Here is a 15,853-nt window from a genome sequence, read left to right on the forward strand (position 1 = left end):
CTGTCCGCTCGGTGAGTGTCAAGAGTGGCGAATTCGGCTCGACCTGACCTAGCCCTGTGAGCGTGACATGTTGGACGCGCCGTGCTGTAGAGCTTGTTTGGCCCCTCTCCAGCTGGAGGATGGGCATAATCTGTGTCCCTCTTGTTTGGGCCTGGATCATTTGGAAGAGGCCTTGACTGATGCGGCATGCCCTAATTGTTCTGTCCTGCCTTTGTCCATACGTAACGCTCGTTTGGCTGGCCTTCAAAGCGCCAGCCAGCCTGTGAAACGTGTGTCTTCTGAGGCTATGGGGCCTCCACGGAAGAGGAGCAAGAGGAGCCCCAGGGTTCCAGAGGGCATATCTGGGCAGGTGGCCCAGCTCGCTTCTGAACTAGAAGGGATGAAGGCGTTGCTTGAGTCCCTTAGGGGCGAGCGTGGCGCTGACATGTCTGGAGACCCTGACCAAGGACACAGCGTTGGTTCGGGAGTCTCTGCTTTAGAAGATGATGCCATTTCCCTGGCAGCGTCTGGCACTGATTTTCGGGATCAATTTGACTCCGGCTCACTCCTCTCAGAAGCCGGTTCACATATCTCTTCTGGCTCTCAGTCAGAGGAGGATGGTTCTGTAGTGGGCGCTCTGAGAACTGCCCTCGCCCGGTTGCATCTGGATGCTCCACAGGACCAACCTGCGGCTTCCAGTGCTTTCTTTCGGCGTCCTACTGCTAGGGCGTCCTTTATGGTTCCCCCGTCTGCAGAGTATGTGAAGGAGCTCCATGCCTGTTGGACAGACACTAAGGCCTTCTCGAGGCTGACCTCTGACGGCAGGGCACTGGCGGCCATGCATGGTGCGCCCAGTCTTGGCTTGGGCCATATGCCTTCGGTTGAGCCAGCCATAGCTTCCCTCATTGTGGCACCGGATGAGGCCTTGAGGGCCAATGCCAGGTGTCCTCGTCCTCAGTGCCGTGTCACTGACGATCTGCTCTGTAGAGCCTATGACTCTGGGGCTCGTTTGGGGCGACTTGGGAATTCCCTGTCGCATTTATTACTGGGTCTCTCGGCTTCCTTGGAGGGTGTCGCGATCGACGCACCTACCCAAGGACTGATGGATGCATCCCTCCATGCATTTGCTCTTCTGTCGAGGGAGGTTGGACGTGTCCTCTCTACCCTTGTTCAGGCACGTCGCCAGGTTTGGCTGGCTCAGTCTCCTCTGACGGAGGCATGTAGAAGGACCCTGATGGGCCTTCCAGTTGTTCCTGGGGAGTTGTTTGGCTCCGCTGCACTTGCAGCCCTGGAACGGTCGGCCGAGGCCTCGCGTACCAGGCAACAGTTGGCCGGTCTGCATCGCAGACGAGCGCAGCGTCCTACTAGGAGTGCCTCTGTGTCCCTGTCATATACTTGTCCTGCTCGGACTACACCTTGCTTGGGGCAGCCACGGTTTGCTGCAGGGCCTGCTGCCAGGCCTGCCCATGGCCACTACGATCCACCTAGGGGTCGAGCTAATGTCGCTCCTCAACCTGGGCGGGCAACTCAGCAACCCTCCCGCCCCCCGAAGGGCAGGGGGGCTCGGAGATGACGTCACTGGACCGGCGGTGGGACACTTTACCCCGGAGCAGCTCGGTTGCTGGGCCGCTCTTGTGTCCGATCCATGGGTGGTGTGTACACTTACCCGGGGTTACACACTACAGTTCCGCCGCCGCCCTCCTGTCCCTGGTCGAGTCAGGATGACGGTGATTCGCGACCAGGTAAAAGCTCAGGCTCTGAGCCAAGAAATAGACACCTTGCTGGCCAAGGGTGCTATTTTGCCCGTCAACCCCCTGCGGGACCCAGGGGGCTTTTACTCGAAGTATTTTTTAATTCCCAAAAAGACTGGGGGACTCCGCCCAATTTTGGACCTGAGGGGTTTGAATCTTTACATGAAGTCCATCCCCTTCCACATGTTGAGCATCAGGGACGTGCTTCAGGCAATTTCTCCAGGCGACTGGTTCACCTTGGTCGATTTGAAGGACGCATATTTTCATGTCCCGATTGCGCCACAGCATTGGCGTTTTCTCCGCTTTGCATTTCAGGGCAGGCATTTTCAGTTCAGGGTTCTCCCGTTCGGCCTCTCTCTGTCCCCGCGTGTGTTCACTCGGTGCATGGCCGCGGCCTTGTGTCCTCTGCAGGCCAGAGGGTTGAAGATCCTGCCTTATTTGGACGACTGGCTCGTCTGTGCGCCCACAGAAGCTCAAGCTGCTGCAGACACGCGCACCTTGCTCGATCACATGGACCTATTGGGTCTTTGTGTGAACTGGCAGAAGAGCAACCTGATTCCGTCTCAGCAGGTAACGTTTCTCGGTATCACGATGGACTCTCTCTCCATGACTGCTCGCCCATCGCCTCAGCGTGTCGAGAGCATTCTGCAGATGCTGCCTGCCTTTCTTCCCGGTCGGGCGGCCCCCTTTGTTCTCTATCTCCGTCTGCTGGGGAAGCTGACAGCTGCCGCTACTGTAGTGCCCCTAGGGCTGCTGTCTCTGCGACCACTGCAGATGTGGCTCAACAGCCTGAGGCTGGATCCTTCTCGTGCGTCACACCGTCACAGGAAATTGCAGGTGTCCCCTCAATGCCTCGTATCGCTGGCTCAGTGGCGAGAGGCAGAATTTATGATAAGGGGAGTTCCGCTGGGTTTGCTGCCATCCCGTTGGGAAGTTGTCTCTACCGACGCGTCCACCACAGGATGGGGGGCCTTGTGGCAGCGACAGATCGCTCGGGGGACATGGTCTCCACGAGAGAGGCGGCACCACATCAACGCTCTGGAGTTGGAGGCTGTGCACCGCGCGCTGCGGCACTTCCTCCCGGTCCTGCGGGGAAGGCATGTCCTGGTGCGGTCGGACAACACGTCGGTTGTTTTTCACATCAACCATCAAGGGGGAACACGGTCTTTGATGCTACTGAGGCTGACCCGGGAGCTTCTGACCTGGGCAGCCCCTCTTTTTGCCAGCCTGAGGGCGACCCACATCCCGGGGGTGCAGAATGTTCCTGCCGACATCCTATCCCGGGGGCGTCCACCACCGGGGGAGTGGAGGCTCCACCCGGACGTAGTGGAAACTATTTGGGAGAGGTTCGGGAGAGCAGCCGTAGATTTGTTCGCTTCCCGAGAGACGACACATTGCCCGCTGTGGTTCTCCCTGTCGGACAGTGCCAGTCCCCTAGGTCAGGACGCGCTGTCGCACGACTGGCCGAGGGCACTCCTCTACGCCTTCCCGCCACTTCCCCTGATAGGCCCAACACTCCTGAGGGTCCTTCAGGAGGGACATCAGCTCCTTCTGGTGGCCCCCCGGTGGCCAGGGAGGACTTGGTTTCCGATGCTGCACAGGCTCTGTTGCAGCTCTCCGATGCCTCTTCCCTGCAGGAAGGACCTGCTGTCACAGCTGGACGGTCGGATCCTGCATCCCAATCCCAGTCGCCTCCGACTCTGGGTCTGGCCACTACAGGGCCCGGCGTTTCCTTCTCGGAGTATGGCGGGGACATCGGACACACGATGACTAATGCCAGGGCCCCTTCCACGCGTCTGGTGTACGCCCATAAGTGGAAGGCTTTTAGCCGCTGGTGTCAGGAAAGAAGTGAGGACCCTGTACACTGTCCTGTTTCCGTTATTTTAACCTTCCTTCAAGCACTGCTTTCTCAAGGTCGCTCTCCATCCACTCTAAAAGTCTATGTGGCTGCCATCTCTTGCTGGCATTCGGTGGTGAGTGGGGAGACGGTGGGTCGTAACAAGGACGTTTCCTTGTTTTTGAGGGGTGCCCGGCGTTTGCACCCTCCCACACGCCCTGTCGTGCCGGTGTGGGACCTTTCTATTGTCCTCGCTGCCCTGCGCTCTCCTCCCTATGAACCATTGGCGGGGGCAAGCCTTGAGTGTGTGTCGAAGAAGACAGCTTTTCTCCTCGCCATGGCCTCGGCGAAACGGGTGAGTGAGCTACATGCACTGTCTGTTCACGAGTCCTGCTGCCGTTGGAACCCGGCTGGTTCGGGTGTTACTCTTTGGCCTAATGCGGCGTTTCTTCCTAAAGTGGCTTCACCCGCGAGCCACACTGTGCCCCTCCAGCTTGCTCGCCTTGATACAGATGGGCCTGATGAGCTTCTCTGCCCTGTTCGGGCACTGAGGACATATGTCAGTCTCACAGCTTCTCTCCGTCAGGCAGATAATCTGTTTGTCTGCTACGCGGGGCCCCGCAAGGGGCAGGCCCTTTCTAAACAGCGCCTTGCGCGTTGGATTGTGGATGTGGTGGAACAGGCGTACATTCAGCGGGGCCTCCAACCCCCCGCTGGTGTACGGTGCCATTCCACCAGGGGTGTCAGTGTGTCATGGGCCGCTATGACTGGTCTCACTCTGGAGGCTATTTGCTCAGCAGCCTCTTGGTCATCCCCAAATACCTTTGCTAGGTTTTACAGGGTCAACTTGGCCACCCCTCACCCAATGCAGGGGATCCTGTCCCAGCGCACACCATCTTCCCAGTGAGGTGGGCATGTTGGGTTGTTGTTTCTGTGTGTGATTCCTCAGGACTCTGTTGGTAATCGTCATCCGTGCTTTAAGCACCGCCTCTGGCGGTCAGTAGGGATGAAATAGAACGAAAGTTACGACTGTAACTACGGTTCTATGAATCCCGGATGACCGCCAGAGCGCTCGGTCCCTCGGAATCATTGTGTGTTCGCGAGAAGATTAAGGGACTGAGCTGTCGCTGTCACGTGACTATATAGGCACACCGGTGTCACCGGGGGTCACACGTGACTATGTTGGTATAAGATTCTCGACCTGTGCATGCGCAAGAGTGATCATTCGTGCTTTAAGCACCGCCTCTGGCGGTCATCCGGGATTCATAGAACCGTAGTTACAGTCGTAACTTTCGTTTTAATTGAACTCTTAATCCTTTCTCTGTTGTTCTCTTGTCTGTTAGGAAGCATCTTGGCATCACAGTGTTGAAGGTAGAGCCTCTCAGCCTGGATTTCCATTTTTTCTCTCCATGAGGAGCCTCCAAAGAGGCTACAGCTTTCCCTCTCCGTCTTCAATGTTCATCAGTCAGCAAAGAGATAAGCCTGTTTCTCCTGAGCCCTCCCAGGATGGCCAGCTGATCTGTCGGTGGAAGAAGGTATACTGCTTGACAAATTGTTCATAGTGTTTTAAAAATGCAGTGCAAATCGTTGTTTAACTCTTATTTACAATTAAGACTAAGAGGCCTCTGATCCAATTACTGGACATTTGTTTGTGAAATTAGCTGGCGCTCTAATCCCGTCCACTAGAGGGTGTTACGAACTAACAATAATAAAAACAGATTTCAGTCTACTAAAAAAAAAGAAAAATGCAGAGAGAGTTCAGTCAAAAATCTCTAATTATTTGTGGGGTGTATCATAGTAACAATATCACCAAATGAATATGTAAGAAAAAAGATGAATAAAAATGCATTAAATATTACACAAGGATGACAAAGTTTAACCAGGAACTTGAATTTGAATTTTAAAATTAGTATAAAAGATTTGTGATTCATACTTCTTTTTTTTAACTCATACCTTTCCGAGGTTGCTGCAGTGATTCATCTCCATGAAACCCTGTCTTCTGCATGTTCCTCTCTGACACCATCTGCCTTCCTGTCCTTTTTAAATCTATCCATAAATCTTCCCTTTAATTTTTATCTCAGCCTTCTTCCTCGCAGTCCAAGTCTCCAGATCCCTCGACCCATGCACTCACTATCCCTCCTCTGTATATGTCTAGATCAGGCATTCCCAAACTCAGTCCTCAAGGCCCCCTGTCCTACAGGTTTTAGAGGTTTCTCTGCTCCAGCACAGCTGATTTTAATTGAAAGCTGATTAACAGGCTTTTGGTCTACTGCAATCGTTATAACCAGCTGTGCTGAAGCAGAGAAACCTCTAAAACCTGCAGGACAGGGGGCCTTGAGGACCGGGTTTGGGGATGTCTGGTCTAGATCATTTCAGTCTGGCCCCTCGCGCTTTATCTTGAAAAAACATCAAACATGATCTGTCCCTCTGATGAACTCATTGACATCTTATAAACCAGGGGTGTCAAACTGGTTCCAAAAAGGGCCGCGTGGCTGCAGGTTTTCTTTCCAACCAATCACTAGCACACCAGACTCCATTCATCTCATCAAGTGAGTCCAATCTTAACATGATGACTTGATGAGATGACTTGGGTCTGGTGAGCTATTGCTTGGTTGGGAAGAAAAACTGGAAAAAAAAAAAAAAAACTGGAACCACTTTGACACCCCTGTTATAAACCTTTCTTGCACGTCTTCATTGCCTCTTTTGCACACTGCCTGTTGCTCTGAAATATTATCCACAAGAATTAAACTTTCCTTCTTTATCTTTGGTGCATGTAGCCTCAAATTTCAATTTGTGTACCTTTTACTACCACAGATCCATTCTATCCTTGCTATCACTAGACTCCACTGCTTTCTTTTTCTTTTTTTTCTTTTCTTCTCCTTCCTTTCCTTTCCTTTCCTTTCCTTTCCTTTCCTTTCCAAGGCATCTTGCTAAATATCTCCCCAGAATAACATTAACAATGTAATTTGCGAACATTAAAGTCCATGCAGATTCCTGTCAAGCTTCATCTGTTAACCCTGCTCTGAGATGTGATAACACCTTCAGATAAAAAGCAGTGGGCCAAATTAACAATATATGTAGTTAAAGCCCGTCTTTGTGGTCTTTCAATAAAAGTGGATCTCAAGGTACTTAATGTATCAACAGCTGATCGAATGTTAAAAATATGTTAAAGTGTGGTATAAAAGAGACCTAAATTGTTTTAACTGTAGTCTTAAATAGATTCCTAATACTTCACCTGTAACTCCTACAGGCTTAAGGTGTGTTGTAGCACTACATACCCTGTCGTTAACATAGCATCACAGGATAGTTGAAAAACCTATTTCTTTGCTTACTGTAAGAGCCAGAGTTAATGGTTTATATTTTGTTTATTTCTTTGGAGGCACAGTTGATCAGATCTTTCCACACCTGGAGTGATTGCATAGGGGGTGTGGTCACTTGTTATTTTAGAAGATAGGAGTGTACCCAAAAGGCAGTCGGGTGAGGAGGTTTTGTTAAACTTTTCTGTTGACTTTTGTCATTATCATTTTGCAAAATAAGTAAGAAAGGAAACGCAAGTGGGGCTCATGGTTGCTTCTTGGAGACGCTTCACAGTGCAAAAAACGAAGTCGCTACACCTACAGTGTTTACTTAATACAACATTAATAATTTTGTGAGAAAAACATACACGCAGTGGGTGTCAGCTTAAATGAGACTAACTAAGCAGGGAAAAAACAAGCTTAGAGAAATTCTTGGATGAAAATACATTTATTTAAAGGTAAATCAGTTACAGTTAGATATCTATGCTTCAACATAATGTACTGATTCCAGTTCTCTTTGTCTCTCTCTCTCCTCTCAAGTGTAACCTGCTTTTCGACTCACTTCAGGAGTTGGTGGATCACATTAACGACTATCATGTTAAGCCTGAGAAGGATTCTGGTTACTGCTGCCAGTGGGAGGGGTGTGCTCGTAACGGGAGAGGCTTTAACGCCAGGTACGGTGAAACCAGACCAGACTGAAAATAGCTAGGTTATTTATACCAGGATTTTCTGTCAGACACCTATCCACATTAAAGAGTTTAAAAGTAAAACTCCAAAGAAAGAACATTATAATGTATTATTTCCATATTTCCAGGATTTATTAGGGTGCAACTCCTAACATCAGCTTCTGTGACGATAAAGCAGAGTTTATGGTTGTATCCTAATGTTATTTGTGCTGTAGGTACAAAATGCTGATTCACATCCGCACCCATACCAACGAGAAACCGCACCATTGTCCCACCTGCAACAAGAGCTTTTCGCGTCTGGAGAACCTAAAGATTCACACTCGCTCACACACAGGTAATCAATCAGAATTTCATCTGTGAGCTCAAAGGCTGATGATGGAAAAAACTTCATCCACACTTTATGAAGTTGAGGTCTGGCTATAACTTAACATTTACACAAAATCTAAACTCGTCATGTCTTTATGGACCCTTCTTTGTGCCTTGGTACGCATAATGCTGGAACATCAGTCAGGTAATCTGAGTCACCGCAAGGGTCTGTCCTTATCTTGTCCTTATTCATGTTTTTTTTCTTAGTCTTTTCCTGTAAGAAACTCATATTACATAAAAGACTAAAACTATGACTGAAACTAATAAAAACTAAAGTGAAACTAAGCATTTTGACTAGCTAACAAACTCTAAAATGAATTGAAACTAAGATAGAATGATAAAACAAAAACAAAATCAGAATACAAAACTAAGTGAAAATAAAAAAACTATGAAAATTTCTAAACAATTTGAACCTTGAATCCCTACACCATATTTCCCTCCTTACCAATTACCATTCCTCTGCACAGCTCAGATCCCCCCAATAGAGGCAGTGTTAGCCTCCTCTGATTTAGAGTCAAGCAGTGGTGCTTTATGACACAGGATCTAACACTTTGCATTACACTCAGTATATAGGGCCTCAATGAAACTGCTTATGGAGAGCGACTCAATGAACCTCTACAAATTGTTCTTTAACTACCCTAAGTCCAACCACGGGTTTAGAGATCTGTTGCTATTGACTTTGCAGAAAGTTGGAGAACTCTTTGCATCTTGGCATTCGCTTACCTACTCTGTTATTTAACGTAGCCCACCACTATGTGATTCAGACGCTACTGTGCTCACTTGATTTAACTTTTTATGATATCACCAATATTTTACTGTTGGATTATAGTTGCCAGGAAATTTCCCAACTGGCCTTATTCCAACAATAGCATCCTGTCTTAGTTCCTGAGAACTAACTGATATCAGGAAAGGAATCAAGCTTTAGCAAATATTTGCAGAAGACTTCTGTCTGCATGCAACAGCACTTCAAGCTGTGGCAAATATTTTGCTTTTAAAGTGTGCTTTAAATTGTCTTTTTATACACAATGAACTTTTCAAAGGTTTTGGCATGTCTTAATCCCCTCTAACACAATTTTGCTGCACCTGGATCTGCAGTTATTTTGGAGTATGTTTCTTAAGGGGTTTGGTTGTGGTTTTGAGGACCTGAATGCAGAGGCTGAGGGGCAGGGGAGACTTCTTGCAATTTTAATTAGTGGTAACAGCTAACGGAGACTGGGAATCCAAAATCCAACTTAAAAATGTGAAACAGACCAGAACCATGGAGACATCAGGGGAAAACAATCACAAGTAGCCAGGTTAAGACAAGGTATGATGGAGTAAGACAGAGTAAGACAATGTTAGACGAGGAACCAGCACTGAGGAACTGCACAAGGATAGTATTTATGGGAGACTGAACTAAGAGAGGAATAACGAGCTGATTGGGAGCAGGTGTGAACAGAGCAGTCTGGGAAGGAGCTCAAATATATCCAAAAAAACACAACAAAATAGATAAAACTAGAAACGTGGAGCAAAGTAAAACTTAACAGAACCAAAACCTTGACACTTAACTGTTTACAAATCATAAGACTGCAAAATTTCTTGAGTTCAGCTGGACTGGATAGAACATTTTTCTTCAGGATATCTAAATGTTTGTGGCACAAATTCTTCACTGGATTCAAGTGTAGACTTTGACTATTATTATTTGGACTAACAAATGGATATGCATACTGTTTATCTAAATCTCATTATTAAAAATTCTCAAATACCTTTTGCTTAGAGTTGTCCTGCTCAAATGCTACAAATCGACTCAGTGTAAGGTCAGTTTTATCTTCAGGGTTTCTTCAAATGATTCCCTTCTGTTTGGCTGAAATCCTTCTCCCCTTCAACTTCACCAGTTTCCCTACAACTGCTATAAAAATGACCCCCCCAGTCCTGGTATCAGGGAGATTGTTGAGACCTTTGTTCAATCATTTTCCACACATATCCCAATTAAGGAATGTTGGAATACTAAATATAATTAAAAATATCACTGGTTAGCCCCCTAATCAAAAATTTCAAAATTACTGTTTTTCAAATTAATGTGAGATTTGTTTTACAAAGTCTGTGACCTTAAACCAAAGGAAAGAAGCAGTGATTTCAGGATGACAAACAAAAAAAGACAACACTTTAACCTGACTCTCTACACTAACAGAAAATAAGACACCTTTTTAAAGAATGATGTATCATTGGTGTCTGTCTGATATTCATTTTTATTCTCAAAACATATTAAGTTCATGTAAAAAACAAAAAGGTTTGAATTAATCTGCAGTTGAAACTCTTTAAACTAAACCAAGGCAAGATCAATCAGTAACATCTAGCAGGGAGACACACCTTCTAAAAAAGAGGTTAAACAAAAACAAGACAACATCTAGAGCAGGGGCGGATTTAGGGTAATTAAGGGCCCTAGGCAAAGACAGGCAGGGCCCCTCTGAATGGAGAAGACAACACATAAAACAGCCCCATTCTACAGATAGAGAAATGTTAATAGAATAGACATCCATTATCTGTTCTAGGTTTTGTCCCTCTCTTCTTGTCCCTTTTCTTCTTGTTTTCCTCTCTATGTTTTGTACTCAGCTGACTTTTCATGCTGTCTCTAAAGGAATGAAAGATTTTTTTCCAAGCACTAAGGTCACTTAGCTGATTGCTCCTTCCTGTGTTTCCAAAAAGGCCAAAGTAAATAACCCAGTCCTTCTTTTCACTGTAGACAAGCCATGATCTTCTTATCTGTTCTCCATTTTTCATTTGGATGAAATAATAGCTGCATGAATCATGACAGCAGACAAGATAGAGGAGAGCAGGAGGCGGGGTTACCAATCTACTTGCTCTGGAAAGCAGAGTTCGCTGCTTTTAGATGTTGTCTCCAAAGTCTCCAGTAGCAGAAAAAAGTTGCCAGATTTGGCGCTAGGAGCTTTTTAAAAATCAAAGTGCTAGAGGGGTCTGAAAAGTGGCTAAATATAGCGACTAAAGCGCTAAGTTGGCAACACTGCTCTTTGCATCGTTTGTTTTCAAATGGTTTGCTGCTGTCTGTTTGGACCTTTCTGAACATGTGCAGCAAATGGACTGATCCAATATGGTGGACACTGAAAGGGGGGGCTGAGACACACTTAATATTATCAGCGTTCTGATGACATTTTAGCCAAAGGATTTTTTATCAAAAACATAATTAATGTGCACAAATAAGGAATAGTTGTATTAACCATACATGGAAACAGAGTTTTATGGGGCCCCCAGGAACTTGGGGCCCTAGGCAGCTGCCTAGTATTGCCTAATGGTAAATCCCCCCCTGATCTAGAGGCAGGGCTATAACAGCTGTGCTGCTGATTGTTTGCAGTAACGGTTAAACAGAGATTTTTATGACTTGGTTTGTAGAGATACTCTCGTTAGTTGTTCTGTTGACACATTAACCACCGTAGCTGTAACCTTTTGCAGCTCTTCCAGAGGTAAAATGGGTTTGCTCCACTGAGATCTGTCTGTTTAGCCAGACAGACCTACCATAGGGGGTTTGAATTTGAGTCTTTATTTTGCCATTTTAGGATGATAGAATAAACAGTGATTTGTGAGATTTTTCAAAGCTTATATTCTTTATAAGCCAACCCTGCTTGTTTGGTCTTTGGATTTTAATTAGGATTGTGACAGTAATGGTGGCTGAATACAGAAGCACACTGCACTTGTTTTAGATTAGTATTTGTGATAATATTGTTTAATTATTAGTTCTGGGTTTATTTTGTGTTTTAAAAAATGTTTCCTATGGAAAATGCCCAATATTTGTTTTATAGTTCTTGATCACTGTCCCTCTTTTGTTGCGTAAAATTATACGGGTCATTTACCATCTGGCTAGTTTAATCCTTTCCCCTCATTACCTTAATTGTTTCTCTTTTTATTTTTAGGCGAGAAGCCCTACGTATGCCCATATGAAGGGTGCAACAAACGCTACTCAAACTCTAGTGACCGCTTCAAGCACACCCGCACCCATTATGTGGACAAGCCTTACTACTGCAAGATGGTGGGCTGTATGAAACGCTACACCGATCCCAGCTCCCTACGAAAGCACATCAAGGCCCACGGGCACTTTGTGGCCCAGGAGTCGAGCCCTTCCACAAAGCTGCGGGCGGGAATGGAGCTGGGGTTTTCCGAGCACCAGAGCACCGCTGACTTGCCATCTGTAGGTGGGGGGCATGTCTTCCTTCCAGGGCCGGCTCTCCTTGGGGGTCTCGGATCATCCTTGCCCCTATCCACTCTCTGCCACTCAGGGGCTTTAGATCATCATCGAGCCCCAATCTTCTCTATGAGTGGAGGAGGACGATGTGGTATTGGACCGCTTGGCCTTTCAGACTCGGCGCTGTTACACCTGAGACTCTCAGCTGCATCCATGCTGGGGCTGGGAGCTCTGGGAGGCCTGGGCCAGGTTAATGGAAAGGTGCCAGAGGGGGACAATGAGAACGAGGGAAAAAAAGAAGGAGAGGCTCTTAACTTGTCTGTAGGAGTGGGATCCACAAAGAGGGATCCATTGTCTTGGGTGGTTGTTCCTTCAAACACTTTTTTCCTTAAACCTACAGCTGTTAGTTAGGAAGTGCAGTCAATGCCAGTAGTAGTTAGTGTTCACTCACATCACTGGAGAAGCTTATCAGAAAATAACCAAGTCACATCCTAGCAAAGCTTGATTGTTTATTTCAAATCTGCAAGTCTTTAGTGCTATAAATGAGCATCAATTACCTGATTGATTTAATCAACAGATTCAGAAATTATTTTAAGGTGAATGTGTGACATATTTTTTAATAACAGAATACTCCACATTATAAGTATAAGATTTTTCAGAAACGATATGGCACATCAGTATAGTCACAGAGTTAATTTCATACCAAATTTTTCCACGACCTACAAAACCCTTAGCCATGTTAATAAGGCGTCTGGATTTTGTTTTGTACAGTAACGTGAGTGTGTAACAAGGTCCCCTGAGAGATCCTCTCAGCTCTCTACAGGAACACTAATTAGCCCTCTGCACAATAAGAAAGGTCTTATTACAGATATAACTTGTAATTTTATTATGTAGAAGCTTGACTGGCTGAATAGTATTGTTTCTGTGGGTATCAGCTGCTCTATTGCTTACATTATATTATAGCTCTGAACTGAACCGACACATTTTTCTACCTATAATGCATGATGGTGGGACAAAAACTGCATCATTATACAGATGACATTGTGATGTTTTTTTTAGATCACAGAAAAAGAAAGTAACTTTACCCAACTGATTGTGAGGCTTTGGCCTACTCTTGTATTTAGGGATTCTTTTAAAAGCTTCTTCGTTGCTGCATTCAAAGACAATGATCCAGGCAGGATCAGCCAAGCATCTTTAAGGGACTGGTTAGCTATCAAGAGAGACAAAGGTGTGTGTAGGTGCACATCTGCTTCATTTAAATGCCAATATGGATATAGGCAGATACTAAGATGCTGAATAATAGTAGCCATCTGAATCTCTAAGTGTTTAATGCACAATCCAAAACCATACGGAAATCCATCTACATAGTTGTGTGTTATTGCATGTTGGGAATCTTGGTGTTGCTCTATTTAAACCAGTATACACTGCCAGTGTGCGCAAATTGTACTGCTAACATTAGCACAGATATTTACTTGTTCTTTGCGATATAAAATGAGTGAATTTTACTACTTTGTTATTTTTTTAAATATTGTGAATAATTTAAGGCACGGTTTAAAACCTTTACATTGCAAAATATGCAGGAAAGATGAAAGAGACATTTCTTAAAGACGTTTTTGACAATGGTCACAGATGGCCAGTATCTGCACTCATTTATTCTGTTTGCACATAATTTACATCAGTATATCAAAAGTGCCTTACATCTGAATTATAGAAACAGAATTATTTACTCATGTGTACAAGTGTTGAAGTGTACTTTTTCAAAGTGACAGCAGATGTTATTTGGACATCGGGGCGGATCGTTGTACTTTGCATTGACATCAACATGCTGTTGATCTGACTTGGATGCTATTAAATGTCAATAAAAAAATAAAGTAAATCAAAATTTTACTTTCTCCCACATCGATGTATTTTTGTTAAGTCTTGCTTTGTTTTTTATTTATTTTTTTGCTAGTTGAATTTCAAGTGTAAATTTATTTAAGAGTACTTGAAAGATTATTTTAGGGGGGATTTGTTTATTTTAGGCTGTTAAAATGTGGAGGATTTGTCCCCTTGGAAAAAAGGCTGTTGCGCCCCAGGGGCCTCCTCACCGGTTCTTTTCCTGGGAGCAAGTCATTTACTACTCTTAACTCAAGCTGGATCAGGTCGTTACAGGACAGAGAAAAATGCTTGGAGCTGGTACAGCTGTGGGCTCAAAAATCACGTCAACGAGCGTCCGGCAAAGATTGAGCCTCGAACAAGGTCATCACCTGCTTCTTATAGCTCAAGAGTCTAAGTTTTGCATCATGTTGATGTTTAGCTGGCCGTATCAGAAACTGACACGCCATCCTTGTCTTGAACTTCATGCAGCTTGCTTTTATGCTTATATATATCCTGTGTATTCTTAAAGACACGAAGGCTGTCCTGATTAGATGACCTCCGTACACACAGTGACGTCCACAATGTGAAGGAGGGCCTTCTACTCTGTCTAATCTGACTAACAAAATAACAAAGCACATGATGTATAAATGATAAACCTAACAGGCTCCTGCCTGAAGTAAACAAAATACCTCACAGGTCCATTTTGTATTTCAAAATAAAAGTGTGTTCTGCTAGTTTTATATTGCATTTCAATAAATTTTGAATAAAAGTAGTTTAATAAACTGCTTCTCCTAAGTCTTAATAATCTGTATAAACCTACAGTAAATCTATTCCCACAGAAATATTTGTTTCTATTATTTAACGTAAATATTTGACACAGAAATTAAATCACATACCCCTTTTCCCACCACAAAAGATCTTCTTTTAGTAGCAGTGGGAATTGCTCTCTAACCCACGTTGACGCGAGTCAAACAACTCGGCAGGCGACGCGGGTTAAAAACTGCTCATTTCCGCTTGGCATTTAGTGGGAACATCACACCAAGGATATTTCAGTGTCTTTGTCTCTCCACTACTAAATATTTGATATTATAGTGAACTGGTGTCCGTCTTACCAGACAGTTAACCTGACATTTCATTGAAGCTACATTGTGTAATTTTCAGCGGCATCTAACGCTCAGAATACATTTGAGATATTCAATTCATAGGTGATAATAAATAAAAGCAAATGGATAATATATTATATTTCTGTCAGTAAATCCCTGTTATTTTTACACACTTTACCTTTAAATATGTAGAGTATCATCACAGGCCTGCTGTAGAGGAGTTTGTTTGGCACGATAGTAATAGGGGGCTTATCCTTAATAATGTTCTGTTTATTGAGTGTAATTTTTCTGAAAGAAAAAGTAATACTAATGTTCTTTCTGTATTGATTACCTTTTTTAGATTAAAGTCTTAATTTTTTTTTTTTTTTCATTTTTATGCTAATCTGTCCCTGATCAATAACACCAGAATTGGTGACATGGGTAAAGTGGCTGGTAGAAATTCAGGAATGATTCAGTTCCAAGTTTTGGACTTTTTTTTTTTCAAATAAATTTTTTTCTGTTCTCTCTCTGCTTTTCTCCTTTAACAAGAGGTTTTAAATCAAGGCTCAGCAGATCAGGATGTCCTGTTAAGGATGGGATGGGTGTGGACTGAGTATCAACTTTCACAGTTTTTGAAAAGAAAACTCCACACAAAAAGGCATGTGGGAGTCTAATCTTAATAAAAGCACAAAGGTCATATCCTGCTCAAGACTAATACTTTAAGTTTAATATGTTTGCAGAGTGTGACAAGTTGCACACACCTAAACCATTAGCCTTGTTGTAATGAAGCGCAGTTTATGTTTGTACTGTAGGTACAAAATGCGT

At 44.6% G+C, this 15,853-nt stretch overlaps 1 protein-coding gene across 1 annotated transcript in view; it reads left to right on the top strand.

Annotated features, from left to right (window-relative positions):
* Positions 1 to 13,974, top strand: part of LOC119773260 (zinc finger protein GLIS2-like) — a 60,539-nt gene extending 46,565 nt beyond the window's left edge. Inside the window, exons 4-7 of the mRNA XM_038270181.1 lie at positions 4,911 to 5,102; positions 7,404 to 7,537; positions 7,765 to 7,883; positions 11,821 to 13,974. Of these exons, the coding sequence (XP_038126109.1) occupies positions 4,911 to 5,102; positions 7,404 to 7,537; positions 7,765 to 7,883; positions 11,821 to 12,500 (1,125 nt within the window). The 3' untranslated portion in view covers positions 12,501 to 13,974. The remainder of the gene's footprint in view (positions 1 to 4,910; positions 5,103 to 7,403; positions 7,538 to 7,764; positions 7,884 to 11,820) is intronic.
* Positions 13,975 to 15,853: the final 1,879 nt, after the last annotated feature.

The sequence above is a fragment of the Cyprinodon tularosa genome, unplaced genomic scaffold, assembly GCF_016077235.1.
Source record: "Cyprinodon tularosa strain WSP-4 unplaced genomic scaffold, ASM1607723v1 ctg753, whole genome shotgun sequence".
In the NCBI taxonomy this organism is placed as follows: domain Eukaryota; kingdom Metazoa; phylum Chordata; class Actinopteri; order Cyprinodontiformes; family Cyprinodontidae; genus Cyprinodon; species Cyprinodon tularosa.